General features: G+C 37.8%; 2 protein-coding genes across 2 annotated transcripts; one reads left to right on the top strand and one right to left on the bottom strand.

The window, feature by feature from the left end:
- Positions 1-6466: 6466 nt before the first annotated feature.
- CBG14352 lies at positions 6467-18417 on the top strand (the record flags this gene model as incomplete). Its single annotated transcript, XM_045239548.1, has 7 exons — positions 6467-6565; positions 8179-8254; positions 8772-8860; positions 9133-9173; positions 17592-17703; positions 17938-18213; positions 18313-18417. The coding sequence occupies 7 exons, from the start codon at positions 6467-6469 to the stop codon at positions 18415-18417; spliced, it is 798 nt and encodes a 265-aa protein (XP_045095399.1).
- A 2208-nt stretch (positions 18418-20625) lies between these two features.
- Positions 20626-25341, bottom strand: Cbr-nck-1 (the record flags this gene model as incomplete). Its single annotated transcript, XM_002644428.1, has 7 exons — positions 20626-20820; positions 21367-21543; positions 21686-21850; positions 21900-22217; positions 22336-22413; positions 23976-24107; positions 25225-25341. The coding sequence occupies 7 exons, from the start codon at positions 25339-25341 to the stop codon at positions 20626-20628; spliced, it is 1182 nt and encodes a 393-aa protein (XP_002644474.1).
- Between the last annotated feature and the right edge of the window lie 1764 nt (positions 25342-27105).

Here is a 27105-nt window from a genome sequence, read left to right on the forward strand (position 1 = left end):
ATTGCTTTTGAGGTGTCGGCAACACTAATCTGCACTTGGTAACTACACGACGACGGGACCCCGTTGGAGGGAGCACTGGACATATCGGATTACGGGAGGCAAGAAGAAGCGGGAGATGGGGGAACACCGCGACTTCTCTGAACGGAATGACAACACGTATCAATTACACGAGTTGTGGTGACTTTGAACAATTTCGTTATAGAGTAAAGCATTTTCTTTTAGACTCTCAGAAAAAAAACAACATCCTCTTAATCTGCACGGTCCAGGTAACACGCGGCAATTATGATTATAGAGAGAAAATGGTGTAGAAAAGGTTGAATAATGCGCAGATGTCCCCCTCGCTCTTAAGATGCCCAGAATCGTTCCTTAGGCCAATTTCTTTTTCTTACGGGACCGTTATAATTGTATTTGGAAATGGGTATATGGGTGTGTGCGACGACTTCTTATATGGGTGTCGATAATTGACGAAGAGCGGACGTTCGTCTTAACACTTTGAGACATCTCAAGATTTTCTAAAGATCAGAAGAAATTTCGAAGAAAAACTCAAATCAAGCGAAAAAAAACACATCGCGAGGTTTTCCTTGTCTAATGAGAATTTTCAAGAACCACTCTATGGACCCCTCACTCTGACAGAAAAACCTAAAAACAGGAGAAAAATTGGAATTAGAAGATTCTATCCACCGTGTAAGCGGTAAATAGGGAAATTTCAAGGAAATCAAGATTTCTTTTCTGGCTCATTGAGCTAAATCTATAGGTTCAGAGGAGATTAGTGAAATGGCTTCGAATGTCGTCGCGAATATGTATAAGAACTACAAAGCAAGAATATAAATTCAATTCCTGATGGAAAATAGCGATTGCCGTAAAGTAAGAAAGTGTGAATTTGATTACTTTTAGGTATTAGGAATTAGAAAATAGGAAAAGAGGCGGGAAATTCTAATGAAAAACCTTATCTGATGAAGGCAAAGGAAGGAAGGAGGAGAACAAAGAGCCGAGGTTTCGCTAAAAAAGAGAAAAAATGTAGAATATGGAAATGAGGGTATTTGAGAATACTGGGGAGTGAAGAAAATTTTTGGAAATGAAGAATAAGGAAAAACAAGAAAACAGTCGAAACACTGATGAATGTTTCAAAAATGTTTGTCTCAGTGAAAGGCATTGAATGCTAAAGAATAGATGAGCCTTGATGGGAGGAGGTGGTCGAGCATCGAGCCCTCCCCGTTTGGGAGGCGGAGTCCGGTGGGAGGGCTCCAACTAAATTGGCGAGAGGGCATGTACTGGAAGAAGAGGCGCATACGGAGGAGCCACCACCACCACCTTCCGATAATGTTCTGTTATAATAACCGCTGACATTCATGAGTTATTCATTAATTTGTCAGAGAGACAACATCCCCACAATAAGAACAAATGATTGAAAGATAGTTTGGAGTCAGAAAAGAAGGCAATAGAGAAAAAAAAACTATCATTTGAATGAACGAGGGTATACACATAGAAGTGGAGAGGTTGTTGACATAGAAAAAAACACAGAAAGGATATTTAGCGCAGACGGAAATGAGAAAATGTGGTCGAGGTCCAAGTACTTTTATGGTGGAAGCAGAAAAAAAACTGAAAAAGAGCTACGAGTGTGTGTCAATAATCTAAATGTCCTTTTGAGTGGATCTTCGCCAACAGCTTAAAGCTAACTTTAAAAATGACAATTTTGAAAAATACAATGAAACGAAAACACAGTTGAAAATTGTTTTCGATAAATGAAAAGAAGTTGAGAGCTGGCTTCGTTAGGTATTCTGAAAATCTTTAATTTTCAGGTACCAGAATGGTTTTTAAGAAAATAATCATCTCACAAGTTTTATGCGGAATCGCTCTATTAGTTTTTTTTTCTCAGAACTGAATTTAATACAAGGGCCACAATATACAAGAAAAATACAGATTTTCTTTGTCACTGTGAAGTCGTGCCACTCGATTTGCACATTGCACTTTTTCTTCCTCATTCGAACTCACACGATTTCCAAATCTGAAGAACGTTTTCAAGACCGATAATCAGATTTTTTCTTGTGTCCTAGAAGTACTACGTGCGTCATTCTTTGTGTTTTGAAGAGTAAATTACTTCACAAAACTTTCGTTGATGGGGTTAAGGATGAAACGAGCTGACAGAAAATTGCGGCTTTGGAACGGTTGGTGTAAGAAAGAAGGTATTTCTTGTGGGTTATCTGCAATTTTCTCTGAAAAGATCAGGAGAGACTTTGAGTTCACTATACCAGAATTTGAATTTTTCGAATGAGTGCTCAAGTGATCTGATTCGCTAGAAGAATCTTCCTCTTCTTCTTTTTGGTAGTACTTGTGATGACAGCTCCATTGTCGAAGATGAATCACAAGTTGAACATAACGATGAATATTTTGATGAACACGATTGCTGCTGCAGTAGATGTGAAAAAAAAATAGGAGGCGCGTTTTTTCTTCTACGTCGATACCAGGAATAATAAAAATAGATGTTGTCGATTCGCTGGAAATTCGCCGGAATGATTTTTCTGAAATTATTTGCTGAACTGAAGTTTCTGTTTATTGAATTGCTGATCTTTAATTTCGAAGCAAACAAAAAATTAATAAGTCAATTGAATGGAAAATATATTCGAAACCATCCAGAAAATGTGACGTCTTTCAAAGACTATATTTTTAAGGACTATAATGTTTTCAACAACTAAAATTATTTAAGAAGCAACAATTTTTAATATCCAATTTTTTTTTCGAAATAATTGATTTCTTTTGAAAATCTTTCAAAAATCCCCGAATCAACATCCACCGATAACTTGATTTGAACTCACAGAATAAGTTTCATTCGACAGGTGACGCGATTGAAGTGTGATATTACTTCTCGATGCTAGTAATACTCTTCAGAGCGCATGTGTCGGCTGCCCTCTGTGTCCTCGAATAATTCACTTTATCCCAGAAACTTCCAGCAAGTTGAGTGTATTCAGAACGTTCTCTGATCAATTAACAACGATTTAAAAACCTGTTCGGTTACAGTCGTATTGTCGCTAATTCCATTCGAGAACTGTTTGCTTCACGTGATTTTATTCCAGTAGTGGTTGTTCTATGATAATATTTGTGCCATCAATCTGTAGATTCTAAAGAGCAATGTGGTCACGGAACGTTGATTATGCTATTTTTAAAACAACATTTTAAATTGAGATCGAAAAATAAACTGGTTCACTAACATTACATCGGTGGCTAACAAAAATAGAAATAATTATAAGTTTATTCTTGTATTCTAGAACTCGTAATATGTATTTATTCAGGGACAATGTGGTATAACCGTTAATCCAGTGAAAAGGATGAATTTAGTTCTTATTTCATTTCTTTTATACTGCTTCCTGGTCCAGCTTCTCATCCTCCGTCTCTTCTTCTCCATGGTCTCTTTTTCTCCATGGTCCTTATCCTGATTACAGAAGTATTTCTTCAATTTTGTGAAAATTTCGGTAAAACGAGATAAGCCGTTTCAAGTTGGCAACTCTCACTTCAGAGAAAATTTGGGCACAATTTTGGCGTATTTGGTTTTTTACTTTCCAATCGCCACATATCAAAATGAATTTTAGAAAAAAAATTATCAAATACAAATGTTGATTTCTATCTTTGTTCAGTCTGATCTCCACTTTTCAGAACAGCTCAAATTATTCAAATATTTTTTTCAGGGCTACGTTTGTATGTCAGTGCATAATGATTTTTGAAAAATGATTGCTTCGTTAACTTTTTTTCAGGGAATCCAAAAAAATTTATTGAAATCCTGAAATTCATTCTCAAGAATGAAAACTGTTAAAAAATAAAAACTATTTTTAATACAGTACAACTATAAACAAACATCCTACTTCCTGAGTTGATAATATTTGATCCAAGGTATCTAAAAACAAGTCCACCAACCGATACGACTAAAACGTAGCCCACAATGATCGGTATCATAAAAACAACAGCAGAGATCTTCTCCCGCTCAATCACTTGAGTAGTCATTCTCTCTCTTCCTGGGCAAAAACGTCTAGAAACTTTAGCTAGTATATGAGCATCAATAAAACAACTCCCACTTTCATGGGGGCCACAGTTTCACTACGTCACACCAAGGCAATCTTATTCTTCGTCTTCATTAAACACAACACTCGTCTACATGTGATTACAGCATGGTATAGGGAGGAGCGAGTGAGAGGAAGGAACAAGATAGATCGCTTTCATTTCCTCAGTTTGTGTGTTCCTCCATTACATCAGTGATCTGCGTTCCTATCCTAACAATTTTTATTCTTTGTTCCCAATAATTTTCTAAATTTTATTTTGAAACTCAAAACGTTCGTGTCCTTTTTATTGACAATTTGAACCTAGGAGAAAAATGCCACCTTTGTCTCGATGTTGCTATTTTCATGTGATCGATGATCAAATTTAAGAACAATGAAAATTGGAGTAGACACATTCAAATTTCAGTTGATTAGAAAAGTGCAGAGTGACGTTTTGATACGTATAAAAGGAAAAATAGTACAGTTACATTTGAAATTTTGAAAAAAAGACTTTGTACCATTTCAAACTTTGCCCGATCCGTTGAACTAATTCCCTTCAAAGTTCAAACCACCAAATTTTAAAAACACGTCTCTCCTTGTCAGTTGTTTCTTTTCTATCGGCTTTTTGACCGAGACACAACACTAGTCGAAGATAAGACAGAAAAATAGACAAAATTACTTTTTATTCATATTTATTTTTTCGTTCATCACGAATTGAATTTTTTCTTTTGAGGTGATACCTGAGAGTTTTGTTGATGTCTGATGAAGACTCTGAATGGAAGTTTCCAGAAGAACCTATTCGACAAATTCAGATGATTTCATTTTTTAAATGAAACATTCTGATCACTGTTTATGTTTTCAGATGTTTCGTTTTTTTGGATCATAAGATTCCGATTATTGGCAATATAAGGTGAAGGTGGTAGAAAAAGGACGGACTTCAATAGACAACAATTTTTAAGAACTGTTTTCGGTTTCACGGATTTTTTTTTCAGTTTCCTTTCTAAGTTTAACACATACCTCAAAAACCACTTTTTGATGTCTTACTGACCAATACTAATCCTAAAGTCTCAAAAATAAGGTTTTAAATTTTTTCCAAAATATTCAGGCCAGCAGGTTTTTTTTGAAGATCTGTATTTATCTTAAATTTTCATTATTCTAAATTTACCCATTTAAAGTTACATCACTCAAAACATTTATATCTATTCCAAGAGAACCGTTTCCAAGTGAACCAAAATTTTTACTAAATTTTCAGAATATGTAAAAAATAACCCTATCCAGAAAACTTTGAAAAATTTTAAAATCCAGTCTCCAGTTTCAGCTTATACGAGTTTCAGTGCAAACAAAGCGATTTTCGAAGACTATTTCCAAATTTCTCTGATTTTCAGAACATGAGTGTGTTGTGTTATAATTAGAATTCAGTGAAATGTTAGACATTTTAGTGCATTTTTCATTTGTTTTTAGAATTTTTTCAGCTTTGGGAGTTCATAAGAATTCATAATTTAAGAAAACAAAAATTTTGAGGAAGTGTATGAAATATTAAACTCTATTTTATTCTTAGTACAGCAAATTTCATGTTCAAAAATGTTCGAGAAGTTGAGAAAATCGTCTTTGGAAGTTGAGCTTTTGCAGTGAAAACAGGATTCTGAAACAGCTACTGAAACAGCTATAACTCGGCTGAAACTGGCAAGCGAATTTGAAAACTTTGAGAAATGATAGATAACCTATTGTCAATTCTGAAATTGTCATCGAAATATGGGTTCACAAAGTTTTAAAATTTCCTGTTCGAATCAAAAACTAATTTTCCCATGTTTTGTATTCCTATTTCACGATCTATTTTTCCAATCAACTCTTATATATTTCTTGTTTTTCTCGATTCTTTACTGACTTTTATTTTGACATTCGCTTTGTTTTCTGTCCTACCCCATCATCAGGACCACAAAAATAGATGAGATACCCATTTCCCTTTTCTTTGTTTTCGGCCACCAGTTTGTCTTGAAGAGTTCTCTGCTCATTTTTCTACATTTTTTTGGGATAGAACTTACTGAGAAGTTAGGCTGAATAAACATAATTAAACAATTTCAACTTCCCAAAAAGTTTCAAATAGGAATCCTTTTCTTGCCTCTTTTGTAGAAATCGTTGTTGTTTCCAGTTCTACCGAAAAATCTTATGATTCGTATTGTCCACCAGATGGCAGACAGCTTTCAATTTCGGTAAAAATTTTGTTTGTCCTTTTCTTGTTTTGCCAGACAGTGTTCAACATTTGTTTTTCGTACTAGTACCCACCCGGATGTCCTTCTTCGAAACATCTGTTTGTTCGTGCCGGGTGATTCAGTCTTGCAATTTTTCTAGAAATTTCAAGTTTTTTTAGTTTAATTCAGCTTTGTAAACTAGTTAAACTTTTCAGATTTCTCAACTTTTCTCAACTTCGTCTTCTCATCACCATGAACTCAATCCTACACGACGGATTCTTCCACCAACACGACCATCATCAGCAGGGCGATCATCATGAACATCCGGCGGATAATCTGATTCAACCTCCGGTATGCTTTTGATTCCTTTTCAAAGACTACATTCATGTTTGGCTTCTTCCAATGCCGAATGTGTTTTCGGCCGTTTTCTCTTTTGTTCGTTTTTATATTTCCAGCCCGCAATGTGACTATAAAACATACATTTTGTCCTCTATCAGTTTCTTGGAACAGAACAGAATAAAAACCCCTGAGAAAAACGAAAATGTGACCATTTCTTTTTGTTGGTGCTACATGTGGTTGTTTGAATAATTTCTAAGGACAAGGTAGGTGAACGAACACATTTTTAGTTGAGGAAACATTATACGGTTCAAATTTCCAATTTCAAATGCGTGAGGTAGCATTTACCAGTTTTCAAACTTCGTATTAAGGTTCTTTGATGCTCGGTTACCACAAAATTATACTCTTTTGGATGTTCCTTTTCTTTCAATTTTTTTCTTGGTTTTGAGCCATTTAAAAAAAGTATATCGTTGCCTGAGAAAACTGAAGGTAACAGGATTGGAGAGGATATCACGTTAAATTGTGTTAATTCGTAAGAGCAAAACTACCGTATACTTTGAGCATATTTTGCGTTTTTTTCTATGTATTTTTTTCAATTTTTTGACACTTTTCATCGTTTTTTGAAATATGAATTGAGAATAATTTACAAAAATGATGTAAATCATAGGAAAACTGACGAAATTTGTCGAAATATACAGACAATTAAAAACAACTAAAATAGTCTCAAGGAATACAGTAGTTCGAACTTGCGCCTTTCAAAAAATTTTAATGAAATATCCATTCTCAACTTTTCTTCTCAGACAATGATAATATACCGTATTTCCTCTATCAGGAACACACCCGAGCCGTCAACTTTGAGCTCAATTATCTCAATTTCTTTGAAAGATATCAAATATTTGTCAACTGATAAAATATTGGTGCTATTATCATAGGTAATTCATCGGTTGGCCATTTATATCTTTCATAGAAATCGAGATTATTGATCTCCAATTTGTTTGTTCGAGCGGGCTTCTATCAGAGGAAAAACGGTATCAAAAACGGTATATTGTCATATTTCAAATCAACCATTACTTCATAAGTTGATTGAAATTCGATTCTCATCTCGCTAGGCGAGACTCAATTATGATTTACAGCCTCTGCTCTAGATATTCAGATGTTTATCTAAGCAGATGTTTTCTTTTTCTCTGCATCTCTCTTATCAAAGTATATTCTGCTTGATAGAAACTCAGATAAGACGGAATAATCTTCAAATCTTCTGAACTTTCCATATGTCTCGAAAACATCTCAATTCTCGTAATCTCTAAAAATGCACTTTTTTCGGATTCTCTTTTCTATCCGACTAATATGTGTGGGAGTTTCAAAGTTCACATCAACAAGAAGAGCTTCGCGAATTGAAAAGCGTGCAAATGTTTATTTTCTCCGGAAAATTTGCTCAGCAGTCACATTAGTAGTTTCTCTTTTTGCAACCGTTTTTCTGACTACAATTAATCGTCATTATGTTTTTTTTCCCACCATACACACAACATCTGTAATTCTGTACCTTTCTTCTTTGTTTTCAGGAATCACACATCATATATATATTTTCCTCTCTTTCTTTTTCTCAAAGACTCAAACAATAAAATATTCAGAAAGTGTCCCTCCGCACAATGAGCAAAAGCGACCCACATCTGGACATTCCACATCTTCTCGTCAGCCAGGATGAAGGTACTTTTCTTTTTTCTCATGTCTTTTTTTGCCATCATAGTAGTTGTTGATGACCTCTCGCGCACTTTCCATAGTTTTTTGTTATTGTCCCAGAGTGGTGCACAAGGCCCGCCTTGTGTTTTTTTGTTCTCTCCACCCTCTCTCTCCGCCCCTTATTTTGTGTCAAAACAGAACCTCGAGGCTCTTTTTCACTCTGTCCCCTACCGATTTTCAACAACAACATACAACTCACAATAGAGATCGAATTTCGATTTTTTTCATTTCGATCCGATTTCTATTAAATCAATCTGAATCTCTAATCTCGATTTTCGTCTTCCTACGAACTTTTTTTTCTGCTGAAATTCTGTGCGCTAATTTTGGTAAAATTTGAGAAGAATATCGCTGAAAAAAACATTGAAAAATGGATCCGAAACTTCACAAGTTTTTGATGGCCAATCACTTTTCGAAACATCAAGATTATTCTGGATGTAAATCTCGATAAAGCGCTCCATTTTAGACCCAAAATTTCATTTTTCAGCACACCCATCACTCAACAAGATTATGTCCAACTTGCAGCACGTGCATGAAGGACTCAAGACACCAATGTCTTCTCAGCCAAATCTTCAGGTAAGTTGAGAGTTTTTTTGAAGTCATTGTTCTAGAAATACATAAATCATATGACTGAAAAGAAATTACGAAATACTTAATGACATTCGTTTTTGTCGTTCTTGTTGACACCTTTTAAAGCGAAAGTTCCGGGTGTTTGCGTTCTCCAGACAGAACTCAATCTTTTTGAATTTTCAGTCACAATCAAATTGCGACTGAAGATCGAGAGTTTAAATTCGAAGAACAGACTGAGAAAATGAAATAAAAAAACAAACAAATCTCGTACTTTGCAGGCGCTCCGTCGCGAGAACGAGTTCCAGGACAAGAATGTCAGGTTAGTCTCTTCATTTATCAAATATATGAGACCCCTAGTTCCTCAAACCCCACTGAATGTGTTTATCGGAAGTTTGTGAGTGTGACGCAGCCATCCTAGATTAGGAAATAGTTATAGTGCGCAGACATTGCAACAAAACTGAGTTCAAACAATGCTTTTTTTTTTGAGAGAAGGCGGGGGAAACTACGCTCTCGCACTTTATTGAAAAGGATGACTAAATTGGGTGCATTCAGATACTCTACAATTTTTTCATTATTCTTTTTTTTCCCGCCGGCTCGGGTTGCATTTCGAAATTTCGACATGTTTCCCAAAAGCTCACTTTTTGCACTTTTCAATGTGCTCGCATCAACTGATTTCTGAAATGTGCCGGTTTTTGACATTCATGTGGAAGGCCGGGCCGGGCCGGGCCGGCCCGCTTGCCTCAAAGTTTTTGGCCCGGCCCGCTCGGCCCGCCTAGGACAACTTTTCGGAAATTTTATTTTTCTAATGTGCCAAAATATTTATAATGGCACAAATATTAATCCAAATGCATACAACCACCCGAAAAAGTCAGTTTACTTGAATTTTTAGCAAAAAAAATCAAACTTCATTAAGCCAAGGATGAAACTTTTTTCTAATTACGACTTCAAAACAGTTTTTGTCGACAGTATCGGCCTCTAATGTGGATTTTCATTCACTAAGAAGAAAAACCATCCTGAAAAATGATAATTCGCTCTAAAATTTCAAAATTTTCAAAAAGCGGTCAGGCCATCTTTTCCACAAGTATGGTTTTTGATACGACGTTTCCAGACTAATTCAAATTTATTGGTCATTATGAAGTGAACAATTGAAACAAAAGATGACGAAAAACACGTGTTGCCGCCAATTTTCAAATTCAAATTTTAATTTTGCATTTTTATTGCGTTTATGTTCTTAGTTAAGTTAAGAAAGTGAAAATTTTTATAAAAGCTCCAAGGCTGCATGGGGGTTACGGTAGTAGATAAGGACCATATGTCCCATTAGAATGCGAATACCGCAAAACCAATATTAGAAGGGTCGGCCTTTCTATTATTTCAAGGTACCTCCGGAAGGCCCTTTTATTAGAGGTGGCTTTCAATTACAGGGGCCTTTCTATTCTCATTTTTTACTAAAAACGTATGGAAATTTTCAATTTCAAACAACAAAGATAGAAGAGGCAAGCACTTCTCAGAGGTTTCTTTTATCAGAGGGGATTTTCAATTTAAAGGACCCTTCTGATACAGGTTTTACGGTAGATTAGTTTGAAGTCGAATGATCTTTCGATCCCTTATGTTTCGAGTTACTCATCAGTACTCTCTTTTCACAATTTTCGACCCGGAAGGATTTGGTTTTCTGTTGAATCACCAATCCTAATCAGTTACCATTATCCATGTTTTCCGGCAAAAGATTATCCTATTCAACTAATCCATTGCTCATTATCAATCGTCTCAATTTCTATAAAAACCCTTTTTTCAGTTCAGGAAGTCAATTCTTGCAGTTTGTAGTCTTTCCGCGTCGGTCACTTTTTATCAATTGCCCTTTTCCCCTTCTTTCCTCTAATGCAGTAAAGTGTGATAAGGATAAATCGCCCAAAAACTTCTCTCTAGAAGGAATTTCCTCTATTTTCGAAAAAGATCATCTTCCGCTCCTCCACACCCGGCGCCGTCGGTCTGATTCTTCGAACCAATGACGACGTGCGATCGGTCATTAGTGAAAAGAAGAAGACGTTTGATTTGTCCAGGAAACCCCTTTTCTTTGCAATCAACATCGTAGACCGCGTGGAGGAAGAAAAAAAAGAAGAAGACGTTGGTGGAGGATGAGGAAGACGAATACAATGATAGCGAATGTTTGTCGCTGACAATATTAAGAGAAACACCGGAAGTTGTTAATATACAGTAGTGTTCATCAGTGTTTAAGGTTGAGATGGGTATGTATTGTCTTCTGGAATAGTTCAGTAGATCAAAGATCAGGGTCTGTTTCGTACTGATTGATATTTGGTGTTTCTATCAACATCTGTCACACTTTGGTCACACAATTGTTTTGAAAACTTCTAGATTGTGGTGCTCCATTAATTTTGACAACAATTGAAGAAATGGACACAATCAAATTTCAAATTTTCTGCATAGTTTAGAAACAATTATTTTTGACTAAAATTTTTTTGAGAATGGTTTTTTGGGTGATAATTCTGGAAATGACGAAATGATAGTTGTGTAAATTTTGGAAGAAAAAAAATTGGAAATTAATTTTCTGCTGGAAATTAAGAAATAACAAACGTTTGGAGAATGTCCAAATAAAGTCATGATTCAAATTTCTTCAAAAAGTCAATTATTTCAAAAATAATTGTTTGAAAAACTAACCTTCTTCCGATCATAACAAACTGATCTATCAATTTCAAAGGTTCTCTACTTAATATTCCACTGGAAAAAAATCAGAAACCTCCATATCCAATTTTCATTTTCAGCTAATTTTCCTAGATCCTTGTTTAGACAAGCAATAGCGGACCAAACTTCAAAAACATCCCCTGCAACAAACTTCTGCAACTAAGTCCCTCTCGAGCTTAGATTTCCGTAGCGAGGTCAAGAGGTTTGGCGGTTTGAACTTGCTCCTTTGCTTGCTCATTTCGCTGACCGCGTAGCTTTGCCATTTTCCTCCGTGCTTTTTTTTGTTTCCTCTCGTTTTTTTTTGCCTCCCCTGAAAAATTACTCCACTGACGCACGTTCCTTTCCAGCTCGGACAGCTGATTCCACCCGTTCCCTTCGTTCGGCGTCTCTGTGATTTTTGTTCTGTCAAAAGTTACAGTATACCGCCATATTGTGTTTGATCTTTTTTCGCATTTTTCGCCCAGCTCACCCCTCTCTCCTCTTATCTTCTTATCAATCTGCAACACAAAAACTTGTGAAAAACAACAAAAAATCAAACGGCGACGACAACGGAAATTATGGGGAGAACCCCTCTCAATTCTCTCCTGATATGTCCTCGCGTGTCGACGAAATTGCATCAAAATCACTCTCAACTGGGTAATGGATCTTGTGTCATATGTTCGAAAGACCATGCAGAACAAGATCATATTCTGCATTGGAATGCAGATTGATGGGGTTAGGGAGGAGTAGGAATGCAAAAACGGCAGCACCGGACCAAACACATAGAACAATGAAGTATACCGGTGGCGGTAAACAAAGTGAGATTCGAGACGGGGTGTGCTGGAACTGATGTTTGGCCTAAATTGCTGCTGACGACGGCTTGTTTTTCCTCATGTTAGAGCCGAGCTTCCCGGTTTTTACTTCCAGAAAGCCAATGTTTTGATGTTGTTTTTTGTTTCGAAAAACGAACGGATTGCATGTTTAGTCTTGTTGGTTTTAGTTATCGCCAAGTTGGAAACAGTTTTAAAGTCTTTCATTTGATCATTTGTGTGCTCCATGTGCTCCGTGTTTTTCTCTTTCTTAACGATCTTGTTTTTCTCACCTATATTTTTAATCGGAATCTTTTCAATTTCTGACTTGCTTTCCATCAACATACAGTACAGTTCAATAAGATATACAAAAACGTATTTTCCGTAGATTTCCGGTCATTTTGAACATTTTCAATACTCTGGAGCTCGACTTTCTAGTTTCTCATCACTTTGAAAAAATTGGAGGGTGTGAAACTGATTTAGATTTTCTCACCGAATTCCTCCGTTTGCATTCACAAAACTTTTTGATTTTTTAAATGATAAGAAACTTGAAAGCCGAGCTCCAGACTCCTGAAAATAGTCAAAATGGCCGAAAGCTGAAACGCCAGCTGACACGACCAATTCGGAGTATCTGGTTGATCGGTACTGTGTCATTGTACTATTCTCCTACCCCAAACTCATAGTACATCTTTTATCGTGTCTACTAGAAGTCTCATGATGTACCGAGACGACCTAGGTGCACCACACAGTCCACTCATAAAACGATCTCGTTTTCCCACTATTTCCGTCTTGAGAAAAGAGAAACCGAAGTCTGATGCTGATTCCCAAATATCGCGCAGACAATAAATTTTGAATGTCCAATCCATTTTCTGCCTTAACAATTTCCTTCGGCGCAGGAAGTTGTGAATGTGAAAGAAACATCTAGGAAGAAGTCAACAAGGTAATTTTATCATCTTCCTTGCAGTCGACGGGTGTCGACGAAACATGTTGTTTATTGGTTTTCCTGAACAATGATGCTGAGATAAGCGAGTGAGAAAAATAAGAGACCAATTGGAAATTGGGCACGCTTCTCTTTGATCGCTTGTTCGCCTAGTGATCAGTTAGTATAGAAGTTGAGAAAAAGGAAAATGAAAATTATTGGAAACAATAGATCTTTTGTGGAAGTTCCACTGTTTTGAGTTCTGGTTTTCTGAAATTTCATTCAAAATTCAAAATTTTCGTTTGATTTGGTCAAAAACCATTTTTTCTCCTAGATTATCAACACATAAGGTTTTTAAAAAAATGTTTCACACCTTATTCTTTCACCTAATCTTTGTTAGAACATATGACGACGAAATCAGTGCCACGTGGGGAAAGTCTGCGCCCCGGATGTTTCGTCACAACTACAAAATGTCACGCGATGTTTCCATTTGCACGCACGCAGCCCGAACCAGCTGGGAGGTACCCCCGGTAGTTATAGTCTGTCAGAGAAGACAGAGAAATGACACCACGTGGGTCCAGTATTGGGTTCAGCATACACTCAGGATACACTGTGACTAGCTTGTAGGAAGACACACAAGGGAGTTCGGATATTAAGGAGGGGCTTTTTTCCGATTTGTTCAAATAAACATAAACACCAGGGCGAAGAAAAGAGCATCCAGAGCTCTTTCGCAATGCAATAGTTCTTTTTCTTTTTTAAAATAGGAAGAAATGACATCTTTCTTAGCAAATACTGCGCGCTTTTTCCTTCATTTTTTCACTTCAAACACATCCGAGATAGTCTATCTTCGGACTAGACTCCCCGGAGAAAAAAACGCGGCCGCCGTTCCGTTCCTTATTTGGTTGTATCACGAGGAGCAGGAGCAGAAGCGCACCCAGTACGTTCTCTCTCACTTGACTATTCTTATTTTTGTTCCTCCAAGAATTGCATCATGACACGTCAGGCCATGTTTTCGTGAGTGTGTCTGATGTAATTGAGTTTTTTTCTGGGTGCTATTGAAAAACTTTTTCCCCTACTTAACAACTGTTATCAAAGAGCCAACTGTTATGCTTTTTACCTACCACCCGCCGAAAAAAATTGTGCTCTTAATCTTTTGAACTCGAATCTTCTTTTTCTTCTTTTTTTTGTCTCAATTTTTTTTTGAGTTACCTATAATCTTCCGAAAATCCGATTCTAAATTTTGTGCATCGTAATGGTAAAGTGATAAGTGTCTCCAGGAAAAACAAAATGAAATTTCCAAAATTCTTTTTTTCCGACAAAATACCGACTCTTCTTATCAGGTTAAGAGCCAATGTGGCGCTACGTAGTCAATTCTGAAAAGTGAAAGTCAGTTAATTGTTGTTTTGATCTTCTCATCTGTTGATGTGTTGCATTTACGGCCAAATTTCAACAAATCAACGAACGATAGAGTTTTTCATTGACAGACAGACCAGGGCCTAACACGAATCATATGTCTCCACGTGGGGGTCTTTCCTCCCCATGTACCGCCTTACAAAAAAAAAGAGAAAAGCCGGAGAAAAAACTAGTCATCGTCACGAATGTTGAAATACCTCTTTTTTCATAACACATAGGGAACTAGCTTCCAGAACACCCACATTTCTCGTCTTCTGATTCTTCTTGTATTCTTGGGTACAGACTGACAGAACACGTGTAGGTGTGCCTAGACTTCTGTTTGCATACGTGAGTTTTTGGAATGAGAGGGACAGCTGAAAAACAAAATTTGTTATTAATGTAGATTTCACAAAGATTTTCCTGCGTTTGTTTTTCAGTTTTGGCACATAATGATGACTTTCGGTCCATTCCCTATTATACACGTATGATAAGCCTTATCTAGTAGAACCCAAAAGAGACTCGACTCTGGAACTGATTAGAGAGGTTCGGCCCCTATAAAGTAACCCATTAGCATCACTGATTCCCATTATTCTCTTATTATTCTGTGGTAGATTCCTTCACATTTTCTCACCGAATTCCTCCGTACCCTCTTTTTTCTGAAGTCAAGAATTAGTGTCGTCACAATGGAACCAGTTAGTCCGGTAGTCCCCACTGAGAACGGTGACATCACCGAGGCCGTACGCTGAACACATTGTTTCTGATTCCTGATACGACGCTAGACGAATCCGGCTTCCTTCTGTGCAAATAGAAATGTTGCTACCACCCACCGAATGAATACAGTCATTCATTCGGTTTTCTCTATTTTTCATTTCGCCCAATTTGAATCCAACACAAAAATGCTTATAGTATGTATCTGTGTTGTGTGGGAGGTGTACGAACACGGGTGTCATGTGACTCCTCCATCCGGTCTAAGAAATTGGCTAAGTGTGGGTACATATGACGTGGTGTCATTATTAGCAGAGGAGGGGAGAAAATTGGGAGTGCGGGAAAAAACTGTCTCGATAAAAGCAACTCAACTTTCCAAACTTTGGGTGCACTCTCAGTGCCTTTTGCCACTCTTATCTACCTTTCCTGACTCTTTTTTATCTATTTTATTACATGTCATACTTAAAAGAAGCACAAAGTTTAAGTGTCGATTAGGATGAAATGGCGCTAGAAGCCAGATTGCATAAGGTATCACAAAACAGAAAGTTAGCTCGATGTAGATCAAATAATCTTTCCGATTGGTGTCAAATTTCGAGCCTTCGTCATTGTTCAAACATGTCATTCTCTAGCACAGCTGCAGGAAGTTTCAGTTTCTTTTCGTTTTTTCCTAAAGTGTATTTCGTGAGCATGACACTCCAACTTCCTCATATCTCTTTGACCCGGGAGAAATGAGCCCATCATGTCGGCTACACTCGGACACAAATCGACCTCGTCCGAAGAAAAGAAACCACACCACCAGCAGCTATCTTTTTCTCTTGTCTCTTCTCCCCATTATCTTTCGTTTTTCGTCTTTCTCGCTCCTTCCCGCCGTTTCGCCAATCATCCCACGTGGACCTCACGAAACATGATGATAAAACGAGAGATCGCAGATGTCAATGAGGGTTTTCCCCAACCGATAACCCTCAGTGTCAATGAAAAAACCTTTAACTCTGTGTCTGTGTTTTCTCTGCGACAGAAAATTTCGTACCGAAAAGTGTTTCGACCCTCCTTCCATCGCCGTTGTCTTCTCTCGCGCCTCGGGGCAGCTCCACCCACCGATCCCTCCTTCTTTCCGCCTAAAAACTAAAAAACTGCGTCTTTTGTCGCTATAAAACGGTCTTCGAACGACAGTTCTTATCGCATTCATCTCACTTCGTCTTAATCCGCTAACTTATTATTCGCGTCTAGCACTTTTCCAATTCACACCACTCAAAAAACTCAAAATGAACTTTGTGGATACAAATCAACTCGAGTCTGGACTCCATTTCCCATGCAGGTAATATTCGTTGTCTTTCCGTATCCCAAGTATCCCAAGTACATCCAAGTCTAACCAAAGCGTACGCTTTTCCGGGAAGTGGCGAAAAGGAGGGGGAGAAAAAAGACGTGTGGGAGGTCTCGCAGTATGCCAAGAATGCGCGCTTCACATTGCAACTAAAATCGATTTTCGGAGTAGTGCATGCCAGACGCGACACGCTCTCCTCTTCTCCTTCTTTTAGACTACTAGTTTGCCTTCTATACTTTCAAAAATGCTGTAGAACCAATCGTTAAAGGTCAAACTCTGTCAGTATGATGACAATCTCAAGTTCTTCTTCAGTTTCTATTTCACTTTTTTCACTCATTTTTTTTCCCGCGCCAACCAACCAAAACTTTTTATCACCATCACCACTAAATTTTTTGCATCGTTTCAATAGTGTGATCTTATCAAGCATAATTTGAAACAGAGTGAAACAAACAGTTTCTCTACCCAAATGTCAATCCGGTCAGGGCCAAAAATGAGATCCCGAGAAAACGAAGACTAAAGAGCAGATGCGTCGTGTCATGGCCGCGTTGATCGGAGAAATTATGCGCAGATGCATATAGATAATAACGTAGACCTGTCTATAGATAAAAATTGGGGTTGTATATTCACGTGAAACGATAATATGTTTCACCTGTCTCAATCGTGCCTTCTTTGCCTTTGTATTCATTCATTCTAATTTGATCTGTACTTTGACCTAGCCAAAAAACCACCATTGTGTGTCAGATAGATTAGGCCACGCCCACAACTTCCACCTTTCGTCTGCAAATGATCCCATTTGATATTTTCACTCTTCGTCGGCGACTAGATTAGTTTCTTCCGAAAGAAAAAACTTCCTTCCTTCCTGTTATTTTTTTTCCGAAATGTCAATTTTATATGTAAACATGTCAATATTTTCAGCTCGGCAGCTCTGCTGTCTCAGGAGAGTCTTCATCAGCCACCACTTCGCAAGTCCTCATCGGCCATCGACTGGAACGGCGCTGTCGTTGAAGCAACTCGCAAGACATCCAGGGTTCGCGAACTTTCCTCATCTCCCAATGACACCTTTCAGTTTGAGTAGCTTGTCCGACAGCCCCACTAGGGGACTGCCGCGGCAGGTGTCCAAATTTTGTCGGTCGTCTTAGAAATGAAACGGGCTAAGTACGTGTAAAATACTTTTGAAATTGACTTCAATGGTCTAGTCAAAATCTTACATCTCCAGTTTCCATTTATTCTGAATTTTCCATCCAAATGTGATGATTTTCAGCAATTCGATTGGCAAGCCGCTTTGTTCGACAACAGCCGCAAGCAGAGCTTCTCGAACCTTCATCCATTTGCGCAGGCGGCCTCACAACACCAGGGAGGATTGGTTATGACCACTCTTGACAACAAGCAACAACAAGGAATGTCCGTCGCAACTCAACAGATGCCACAGCAACAGAATAACTTTGCTCAGACTCTTGCCCAGTCTGCAAGCACTGCATCGGCTCCAGCAGCTACCACTGCTCCAGCCACCGCGCCAGCACCGGCACCAGGATCTAGAGTGAGTACTGTTACAATTTCGCTGATTTAGCTTCCCTTGTGGAATACAAAAGTCTCACTTTATAGAACTCCGAACCTGAATTATAAAGATTATTTTCAGGGAGCTCACTTGTTCGGAGGAGTTTTCCACCGTGGATTCTTCTCGAAGCCAGTCGAGCGTACCGAAGAGGAGAACTACCGCTACCTGATGGCTCTTGACCGTTAGACTGCTCCTTCAGCATCTCTGCCAACCCAAACACTGAAAATCGCTTCTCCAATCCAACAGTATACTCTTTTTTAACTTCTGGTTTACAAACACACCTAATATTCCTTTTTTTCATATTTACTTTTGAAACTGACCCTACCCAGATCTCCTGAGAGGGCAAAATGAATGAGACATCCCCCCCCCCCATCCCCCAAACTATTGTTATCCTTTTTCTCCTGATACCATCAATTGTCCATTTTGCATACCCTACCAGACCAACTTCCCAAAAAGTGTCTCAGGTCACAAACCCACACTTCGTTGCCCCTATTTGACGTTCCACTATTACCTCCACGTTTTTGTCTGAAAATTTTTGATCATACGAGTGTGAATAGAGACTACCCATTGGAAGAAGAGGAAATCTCTTATTTTTTTTGCTTTGTTACCCACTGTTCTAGGATCAATCCTATGTTTTTTTGACTTATTTTACTATTGAATTTCCTCTTTGTGATGCCTATCCACTTTAGGATATACCCAAAATTACACTACATTACCTCACGGGTCTGGGGGTAGCACACTCCAGGTCTCGATCTACCACGAGCCTGTTAATGTATAATCCTTTGATTACCGTTCCACCAAAACACCACCAATCACCTCATCCCAAACCTTCATATTATGTCTCGTTCCTGTTTTTCCAATTCTCCAAACTGTCGTACTCAAAATACATATTTTACTCTGCAAACATTTTGAACAGCCAATAGAGAGAGAGAGAGAGTTAAAGGAATGATTCCGAAAATCATCAAAAACAACCAGAAGTTTGATGAAACAAACCAGCTGATAGGCAGTGGCAATGAAACTATACTAAAGTCTTAAAAAACCAGAAACCAGATTTTCTCTTCCAAATCTAGGAACCCAAAGGCCAGCAACCATTCTCAGACTGTCCCAGTGGTTCATTTCCAACTCATCTCTAGTACATTCGATTCATTAAACACCAGGTTTTTGCAACAACACAAACCACGTGGAGATATCGGAACAGGTTTAGAACCGTACATGATCAATTTTTGATCCTTATCTGATATTATAATCGGGCAAATTTGCATATGCAATATATCCTTCTTTTTGAAATGATGTCATAGTTCTAGTTTCATGATACGGGAAGACCCGTTTAGTAAATATCATCATCATCGGATGAGTAAATGAATTGAGAGAGTTTGAATAATGTATGAAAAATATCATCACGCAAAGGGAATGACGTATTTTTCAAAGACGGATGTAGAATGACGGATGAAAACAAATTTTCAGAAAATTTCGGAATTCGAAGAAATCCTTTTTCAGAATATTTCGGGAACATGAAGATAAAGTAGTCTGCAGTCAGTGTTAAAATTTCAGCTCCAAGATATCGCGGTTTCTGTGCACAACAATGTCATATTGTCAAATTCACTATTTGGTTAATTGAAACTTGCTGGAAAAAATGTTTGAAATCTATTCATTTTGATGTTCTTCGTTATTGGAGTTTTTAGAGATATTTTGGACATTAAAAATTTAGGTGATGTCAGTTTAAATTTTCTCATTCAGGTTCACGCCGTCTTTAATTCTTTGGTAGTTTTTAGAACGTTTTCCGAAACTTTTCTCTTTTCTCGTCACCTACGTCGTCTCTTTACGTTCTTCATTTTTCAAATTTTTTTCAAATTCCACTGGGGTTTATTTTCAGCTCTAACTCGTCTGTTTCAGTAGAAAAATGACGTTTGGTGTTTTTTGAGCTACGATAAGAATCCCAAAAAAGGAAACACTTTGCTGCCCACTTGAAAATTCATTTACAGTTATCACATATGGCAAATTGGAATTCAGGACATTATTTGGGGAGAGAAAAAAACAACAACGGTAGTGTTGTCAAACTGTGGAGCAAAGAAAGGATTTGAATTTGAGTTGAGAAGGAGATGAGTGTGAATGGGGGAGGAAAATAAGACATTGTGATGAGGGAAATAAAGAGAAAATTGCTCAAAGGAAGACATGAAACCGTGATCAACCGTTCAATTTGTTCATAACGGTGGATGGCAAATTAATTTTGAAAAAGAAAACATATCTAAACACAGGGCTAGTGATAGAAATGACGGAAAGAATTTTTAGAAAAAACTTTTGACAGGAAAAAGAGATGGGATACTCGGTGGATGTGGATTGCATAGAGATTTTGGCTGGTGTGTGAATGGATGATAATATGAGCAAATGAGGTGATTACTTCGGAAGTGGACTCGTCAAGTAGAGCTTCTCAGTTGCCGACGAGAAGCATGGATTGGTTGTGTAGTGGCTGATGAGCGCGTGCATGTTTGGGAACGTCCGGTTTCCAATTCTGAGTTGGCCATCGATCGTTTGCACTTTGAAATGCTTGTTGCGCTCGGTTCCTCGCACGGAGATAGACAAGTCGCCGGGCTGAAATATGAGACGTTAGATAATTAATACTTCTAGATTTGTATGAAACGAAGATTGGATTGACGTTTTTACTTCTCTCTTCTAGCTTAAATAATAAAAGACTTTATAGTTTGGGGGTATGGATCAGCCTTCAACTCAAAAGAAAAATACTCAAATAATGAAACCCTAAACGAGTACTGTTTTCCTTGCAATTCAAAAGCTAAGCTTGAACGAATTACAAAAACCGTGCCATCAGTGACGGCTAACAGGTAATGAAGCCCCAGAACTATGGAAAAATCATAATCTGAAGTTAAACCGGTGCAAAAAGAAAACCACAACCACTTGCAGTTTATGAAACAGAAATCAGACCCTCGAGGTGTTAAATTGTTATGATAACATCATTCTCATGAACATAGTCTTACACTTAATTTATTTCTTGTACCACCGTATAACCACATGTTTTCTAGTCTATCATCTACCATTCCACTCCATCTAACGCCTTTTCATCTACACATCTTTACTCTTCTTCCTTCAAATCCCATCACCAAAATCAAATTTGCTACTTACATGGCTCTCCGAGTCTCTGACGAGGAATTCACCACTGCGGGCATACTGCAAAAGTTCTTCGGCGCGCTCCCTCGAGATTCTTCCAAAGAACCACGGCTCCTGCTCCATTGACCGCTCTCTTCCAGAGAATTGGGGAGTGTTGTTGGTCACATTCTCCACCGCCGAGTCGTCGATCACCTGGAATTATATGAAAATTTTTAGAAGACTGTGAGACTAGCGGATGGGCACCTAGAATTTGAGTCTAAGCATAGGACCTAGAAGTTTAAATGAAACCTCAGCAATCTCCGAAAGATTTGAGGATAATAATGGAAAAACCTACCTCAATGTAATTCCGGGGAACAAGTCCGCTTGAGCCTTGCGCGTTCTGTGCCAGCCACCAATCTGGATCATGCTCTGGATGGTCCACAATTGTCAGTCGTTCTCCCTTACTGAATGAGAGCTCCTCGTGTGACGAGGCATCAAATGCATAAAGTGCAACGACGATCTGAAGTTGAAATATTTAATTTTGAAACACGCTTCAGCTAATTTCTAACCTCCATATGTCCGCGTGGCGCCTGATGGATTTCTTGTGGTGGACGGTATGGTTCTGCTGGTGGTGGGATTGCTGCACCTACTGGTTTTCTGTTCTCGATGCTTCCCTGATTTCCATTTGTAGATGCCTCGACCTCTTCCACATAGTTTGATGGGAACCATCCGACTCCTCCGTTTGGCGCTTCTCCTTTCCACCAGCCATCGGTGCTTTTCTCGACAACGTACACGAATTCTCCTTTGGTCAGACCGAGCTCGTCCTCGAGTCTTGGTTCGTAGGTGAACTTGACGACTGCTTTCGTTTTCGAACTCATCATGGGGATCTGGAGAAAAATAAGTTGAATTTTTCGTGGAAATTTTTTGTAATATTGTTAGCGTAACTTTACAGATCAAAATTGTTATTTTATTCCAGATTCAAAATGAAGTATCCGAAAACTTCACCTTATTTGTCGATGGATTGATTGCACAATTGTTGTTCAAGCTGAAGGCAAGACGTTCGAGACCGTTGACTCGTTCTTCCTGGAAATTAAAAACATAGAATAAGCGCGAAAAGACGTTGAGGCAAAATTCTGCGTTCTTGAAAGAGTGGCAAACTCAAAAACAGTGAATTAGCTCTATAAAGAAGACGAAGCACCCAAGAAATGCGTATTTCTTGCCTTACGCAGTAGAGCTTCAGAGAAAAAAGAGCGATGAGCACAAACATGTGTTTTGCAAAAGAGCGGAATTCCTACTGCAGAAACCGTTAAAATTCTAAGGATGAGAAAATTTCGAGTTCGATCAAATTACGCCTTTCAAATCGAAAAAGTCTGCAGACCAAAAAAACGTCTGAAAAAAAAGCCGGAAATTCTGTCCGAACTATCGCTTCTTGCGTACGTGGGCCGGGAGCAGCTCTCGCACCCGCTACCTTCAGTCCCAAACGCAAACAGTGTGAGCGTTGAGCTTGTAGGCAATGTGCATGCAACCACACACATCGAAACACGATTTGGTAGTAGAGAATGAGGTGAAGAGAAGGCTCCAGAAGAGCCAAAAACTCTCCGATTGAGACAAAAACGTATCGAGAGAGAAAAGAAAATGGGTAGAAGTTTCGCGCGCGCGTTTTGTAGACCGAGACCGTTTCTTTTTCTATCTCTCTTCATTTTGCTCGGAGACTCATTTGCCCATGTCGCCTCAGGTAGGTGCTGCATGATAACGACAGTGATACTACGCAAGCGCTCGCCTGCATGCATAAAGACGCATACACAAATATTAACGGTTTCGGTCATTTATGACGGTTTGCGTCTTGAAGAATAGAAAAAGTTCAACGTTTCCCTCATAGTTCACGCTTTACGAAAACTATTAACGCAATAAAAACCGCCGCGAGCAAAAAAAAAGATGAAGAGAGAAGGCAATAATAAAGTCAAACCTGTCAAAATGGCGAAAAGAACGGAAGAACGGGACAGCATAGGTAGAATCAATAAATAATAATGAACTGAGGGCCGACCAGTGTGGGGAAGAGTGGTCCGTCGGTTTGTGTGCAATAACAGTACCTATGCATCACACCTTACGCGCAAACCGGTAACAGATGAGAAGATACGGTTTTTGATGGTTTTATGAAAGGAAACTTATAAGAATAAAGAAAATCTCACAAATTAAATTTTCTTTGTAAAATTTCAATCGATGGAAATGAAAAATTGGAATGATGACATCACACTTTCTTCAGGTGAGGGAAAAAGTTGAAGGAGGCTGAAACGATCGATGCCAGTGTACACGAGGTTTGATAAGAAACTTTGCCTTGCACCGCTAATAAAAAGTTTTATCGAAGAATGTGTTACGTGAAACTGTAACAGCGACATCTCTTCAAAACATTTTTAATTAAACGAGCGGCTTTCAATCAATTTCTTTTTCGAGGAAAAAAAAGTTGTGTAAACATAGACATCTTCCAACGTGAGGACTGGTTTTGACAGTTATAAGAACTATGAGAGAGTGCGAAATTATTGTCGTTTATAGTGTTGGCCAGGTTGGACGCGCCAGTTTTATGCGGATTGTTTTTTTTTGGAAGCAAAGCTGTTTTTTATTCGGTTGCAACAAAATGAAACACTCACCGGCTCCGGATCTGAAGATCGGTTGCGACCTCGCGCTAAACCTTTAATTGTTCCTTTCGCTTTGTCCACAATTGATTCTTTCCGCACGTAGTTTGATGGCACGAAACCAATAGTGTTTGAGTCGTTGACCACCTACAATAAAATTTGGGGTTATGAAAATGTAAAAATCTTGGTTTGCTAACTTAACGAATTTTTCAAAAAATTTCTTATTTTGAAAGTCGCTAAAAAGCCTAAGTGAGAGTTCACAACTGAAGATGAGCATTTCCGAAAGCTCTAGAGTTTTCTCAAAGTATTTCATCACATTTTTTGAGGTATGTCATATTTTGCCACCTTCTTTGGAATGATGACAATTTGGTGAATCATCCTACAATAATGTGTTTTGTTTCAAGTTCTGAGAAAAATTTTGCAGATAATAATTTTTCTATGGCTATGAATTTGAAAATCTACTACTTTTTAATTGAAGCCTTTTGAAAAAAACAAAGTTAAAAATACTTGCAGTCAAAAAGCAATTTTTCAATCTGCAGTTGGAAAAACGCAATTTCAGAGTAACTTAAGTATTGAACATTTAGAATACTGCAAAACTTTTATAGAAGTGACACTAAACTAAGAATTTTGAGATAGTTTTTATGTGAAAATTTTAAGACAAGATTAACTCACAAATCAGAATATCAAAAACATTTGTATCGCTGAAACATTTTACAGAAATCAACATACAATACTTCCCCTAATAACGACCCACTCTAATCGTCAAATTTCAATTTAATTATCACGGTATCTGTGACAAATACCAAAACTTTGTTAACAATAAATTATTAACCACGTGATCACCGATATTTTATCAGTTGACAATTCTTGGAAATCTTTGACAGGAATCGAGAAAATTGGGCTTAAAGTTCATGGTTAGGATGGGCTTCTATTAGAACAAATATGGTAGGCTCGGTTGAAATTGACAGTCACTTCTATTCGAGGCTGTCGCAGTAAAACTTCTCATAACGTTTTTACAAAATTTGAATTTTTCTATCAGCTCAAACCAAAAGATTTTAATAGTTCAGAAAATATCGCTAGCAAAAAGTTTATAACGAAATTCCTCATTTTTTGTTACAGTAAATAGAGTTTAAGTACATTCATTGTTGATTTAGAATAAAATCTTCGCTCAAACATTTCATTCCTTAAAGTGTTCTTTTTTAAAGTTTTCTATTTCATTTTTTTTCAACTTTCCTCCAGAGGTTTTTTGAATAAAAATACTCACCTTCCACCAATTTTTGCTATCATCCAGTAATTTTAACCGTTCATTCTTTTTGATTGTCAGCTCTTGATCCTCTTGTGCTAGATAGTCGAATTTGACAATAACATAGTCCTCCGACATTTTGAATGTCCGATGTAATACACCCTGTAATCAGAAGAGAGTAGTTAAAAAGATGACGGATCGGATGGATGACAAAAGGATTCGAACGCAAAAAAGAAACAAGTGCTGGTGTGGAAAAACGGTGATGAAGAAAAGAGAAAATGGGAATGAGAAGGGAATGCGCAACTCGTAATTGACGTAGTCGTCGTCGTTGTCTCTTCTTTACACCGGAGGGTCTCCTACCGCCGTCCCCAAAATCTTAAGATATATACCTGATAAAATCAACATTAGTGTGTGTGAGCGGAAAAACCAAAAAGGATGCGCACTGACTGACGACGCCTCATCTTTTCTAGGATATATCGGTCAATGTCAATCTGTTCAGAAATCAGTTAGTAGGATGAATGGTTGAAGCGTGTCAAAACAAACGTGTTCGCCATACATTTCGCGCTTCTATTCTACTACTGCGAAATCTTTGTTTTTTAGTTTTATTCTGAATCGCAATGCGAAGTTAACCAAAACAGACGAAAGGAAAAAATGGGTTTAGGCTGTGAATATGAATAAGTAGCGTAACACCGCCAACCAGAATTGCCTATTCAATGATACTAGTCAAATGTGTCTATTCACACAAAAAATAAATCGAGAATTATGTGTCACAACTTCAGTAGAAGTTATTATAGGTAAAGTATACATCTGAAGACGTTGTTGTTGTAAGAAAAAGCAAGAGAGAAAAGTGCAGGTGATTCAAAGAGCATAATGGCTATTCTGAATTCCGGTGTGAGAAAAAATATATGAATGCACTTTTCAATTTTATGGTTCTTTTACGAATCATAGGTTGAGTTTTTTTTTTCAGTTTTGTACTTTTTGAATATTTTTGGACTTTAGAAAAATAGAAATCCATAAATGCATTTTTACTCAAAAACGTTAAAAAACGAAAATGAGTTGAGTTACAAGCAGGTGAATATGTCAGAAAATTCTTCAAGAAATTCTACAATGTCGGACAAATAAATACTATGTCTGGTTTTTTTCATGGAAAATGAAATTTTAAAAATCCTGAAAACTATTCAAAATATTCTGTCTTTATTGAATTTTTCAGCATTCTTTTAAAAATTAGAGCCTGAATTTGTGATTGAAATTGTTTTTGTACCAATAAAGCTGCAGAACTTAAATTTAGTGCTACTGTATTAGGTTGAACCGAAAGTTTCTTTCTTCAGCGTTGTCAGCGTTGTTTTTGAGCCTCGGTTTCTGGTTCTCTGACTGGATTAGCGGGCCAATTTTCTTTTTTGTTGGAGAGCTATGTTCAGTGTCTATTAGATCGTGGATTTGTAAATTTTTATCTCCCTTGCTGTTGGAAAAAAGACGATTCATTTGGACCTTATCCGACTGCACATTCGCAGCATGATTATATTTTTATTTTTATTCGGTCTTCAAACGCCTGGTATTAGTGAACAAATTTTGAATGTATATAAAGGACATGTTCCGTCATTGTCTACAACTTGCGTTTGACTTTAAACATTCCGCCCGGGGGAGCTCAGCTTGAAAGTTGTCAACGGCCGAGTGTGTTGGATTTCGATCAATTGCTTAAAGTCGTGAAGGCGGATCTATTTCAAACCACTTGTAAAATGTCAAAAACATTGTCCGTTAGTCAACCAAGTATTGTGAACGGGTTGAAGTTTCTTGGCGAAGTCAAAAGTTGGATTGATTCATACCCCATGTTTTGAAGGACTGCGAAATGGATCGCCGTGTAGACATGAGCACGTTTTTCCTATAATTTCTTGATACGTGCCG

Source organism: Caenorhabditis briggsae (assembly GCF_000004555.2).
Source record: "Caenorhabditis briggsae complete genome, chrX, whole genome shotgun sequence".
NCBI lineage: Eukaryota > Metazoa > Nematoda > Chromadorea > Rhabditida > Rhabditidae > Caenorhabditis > Caenorhabditis briggsae.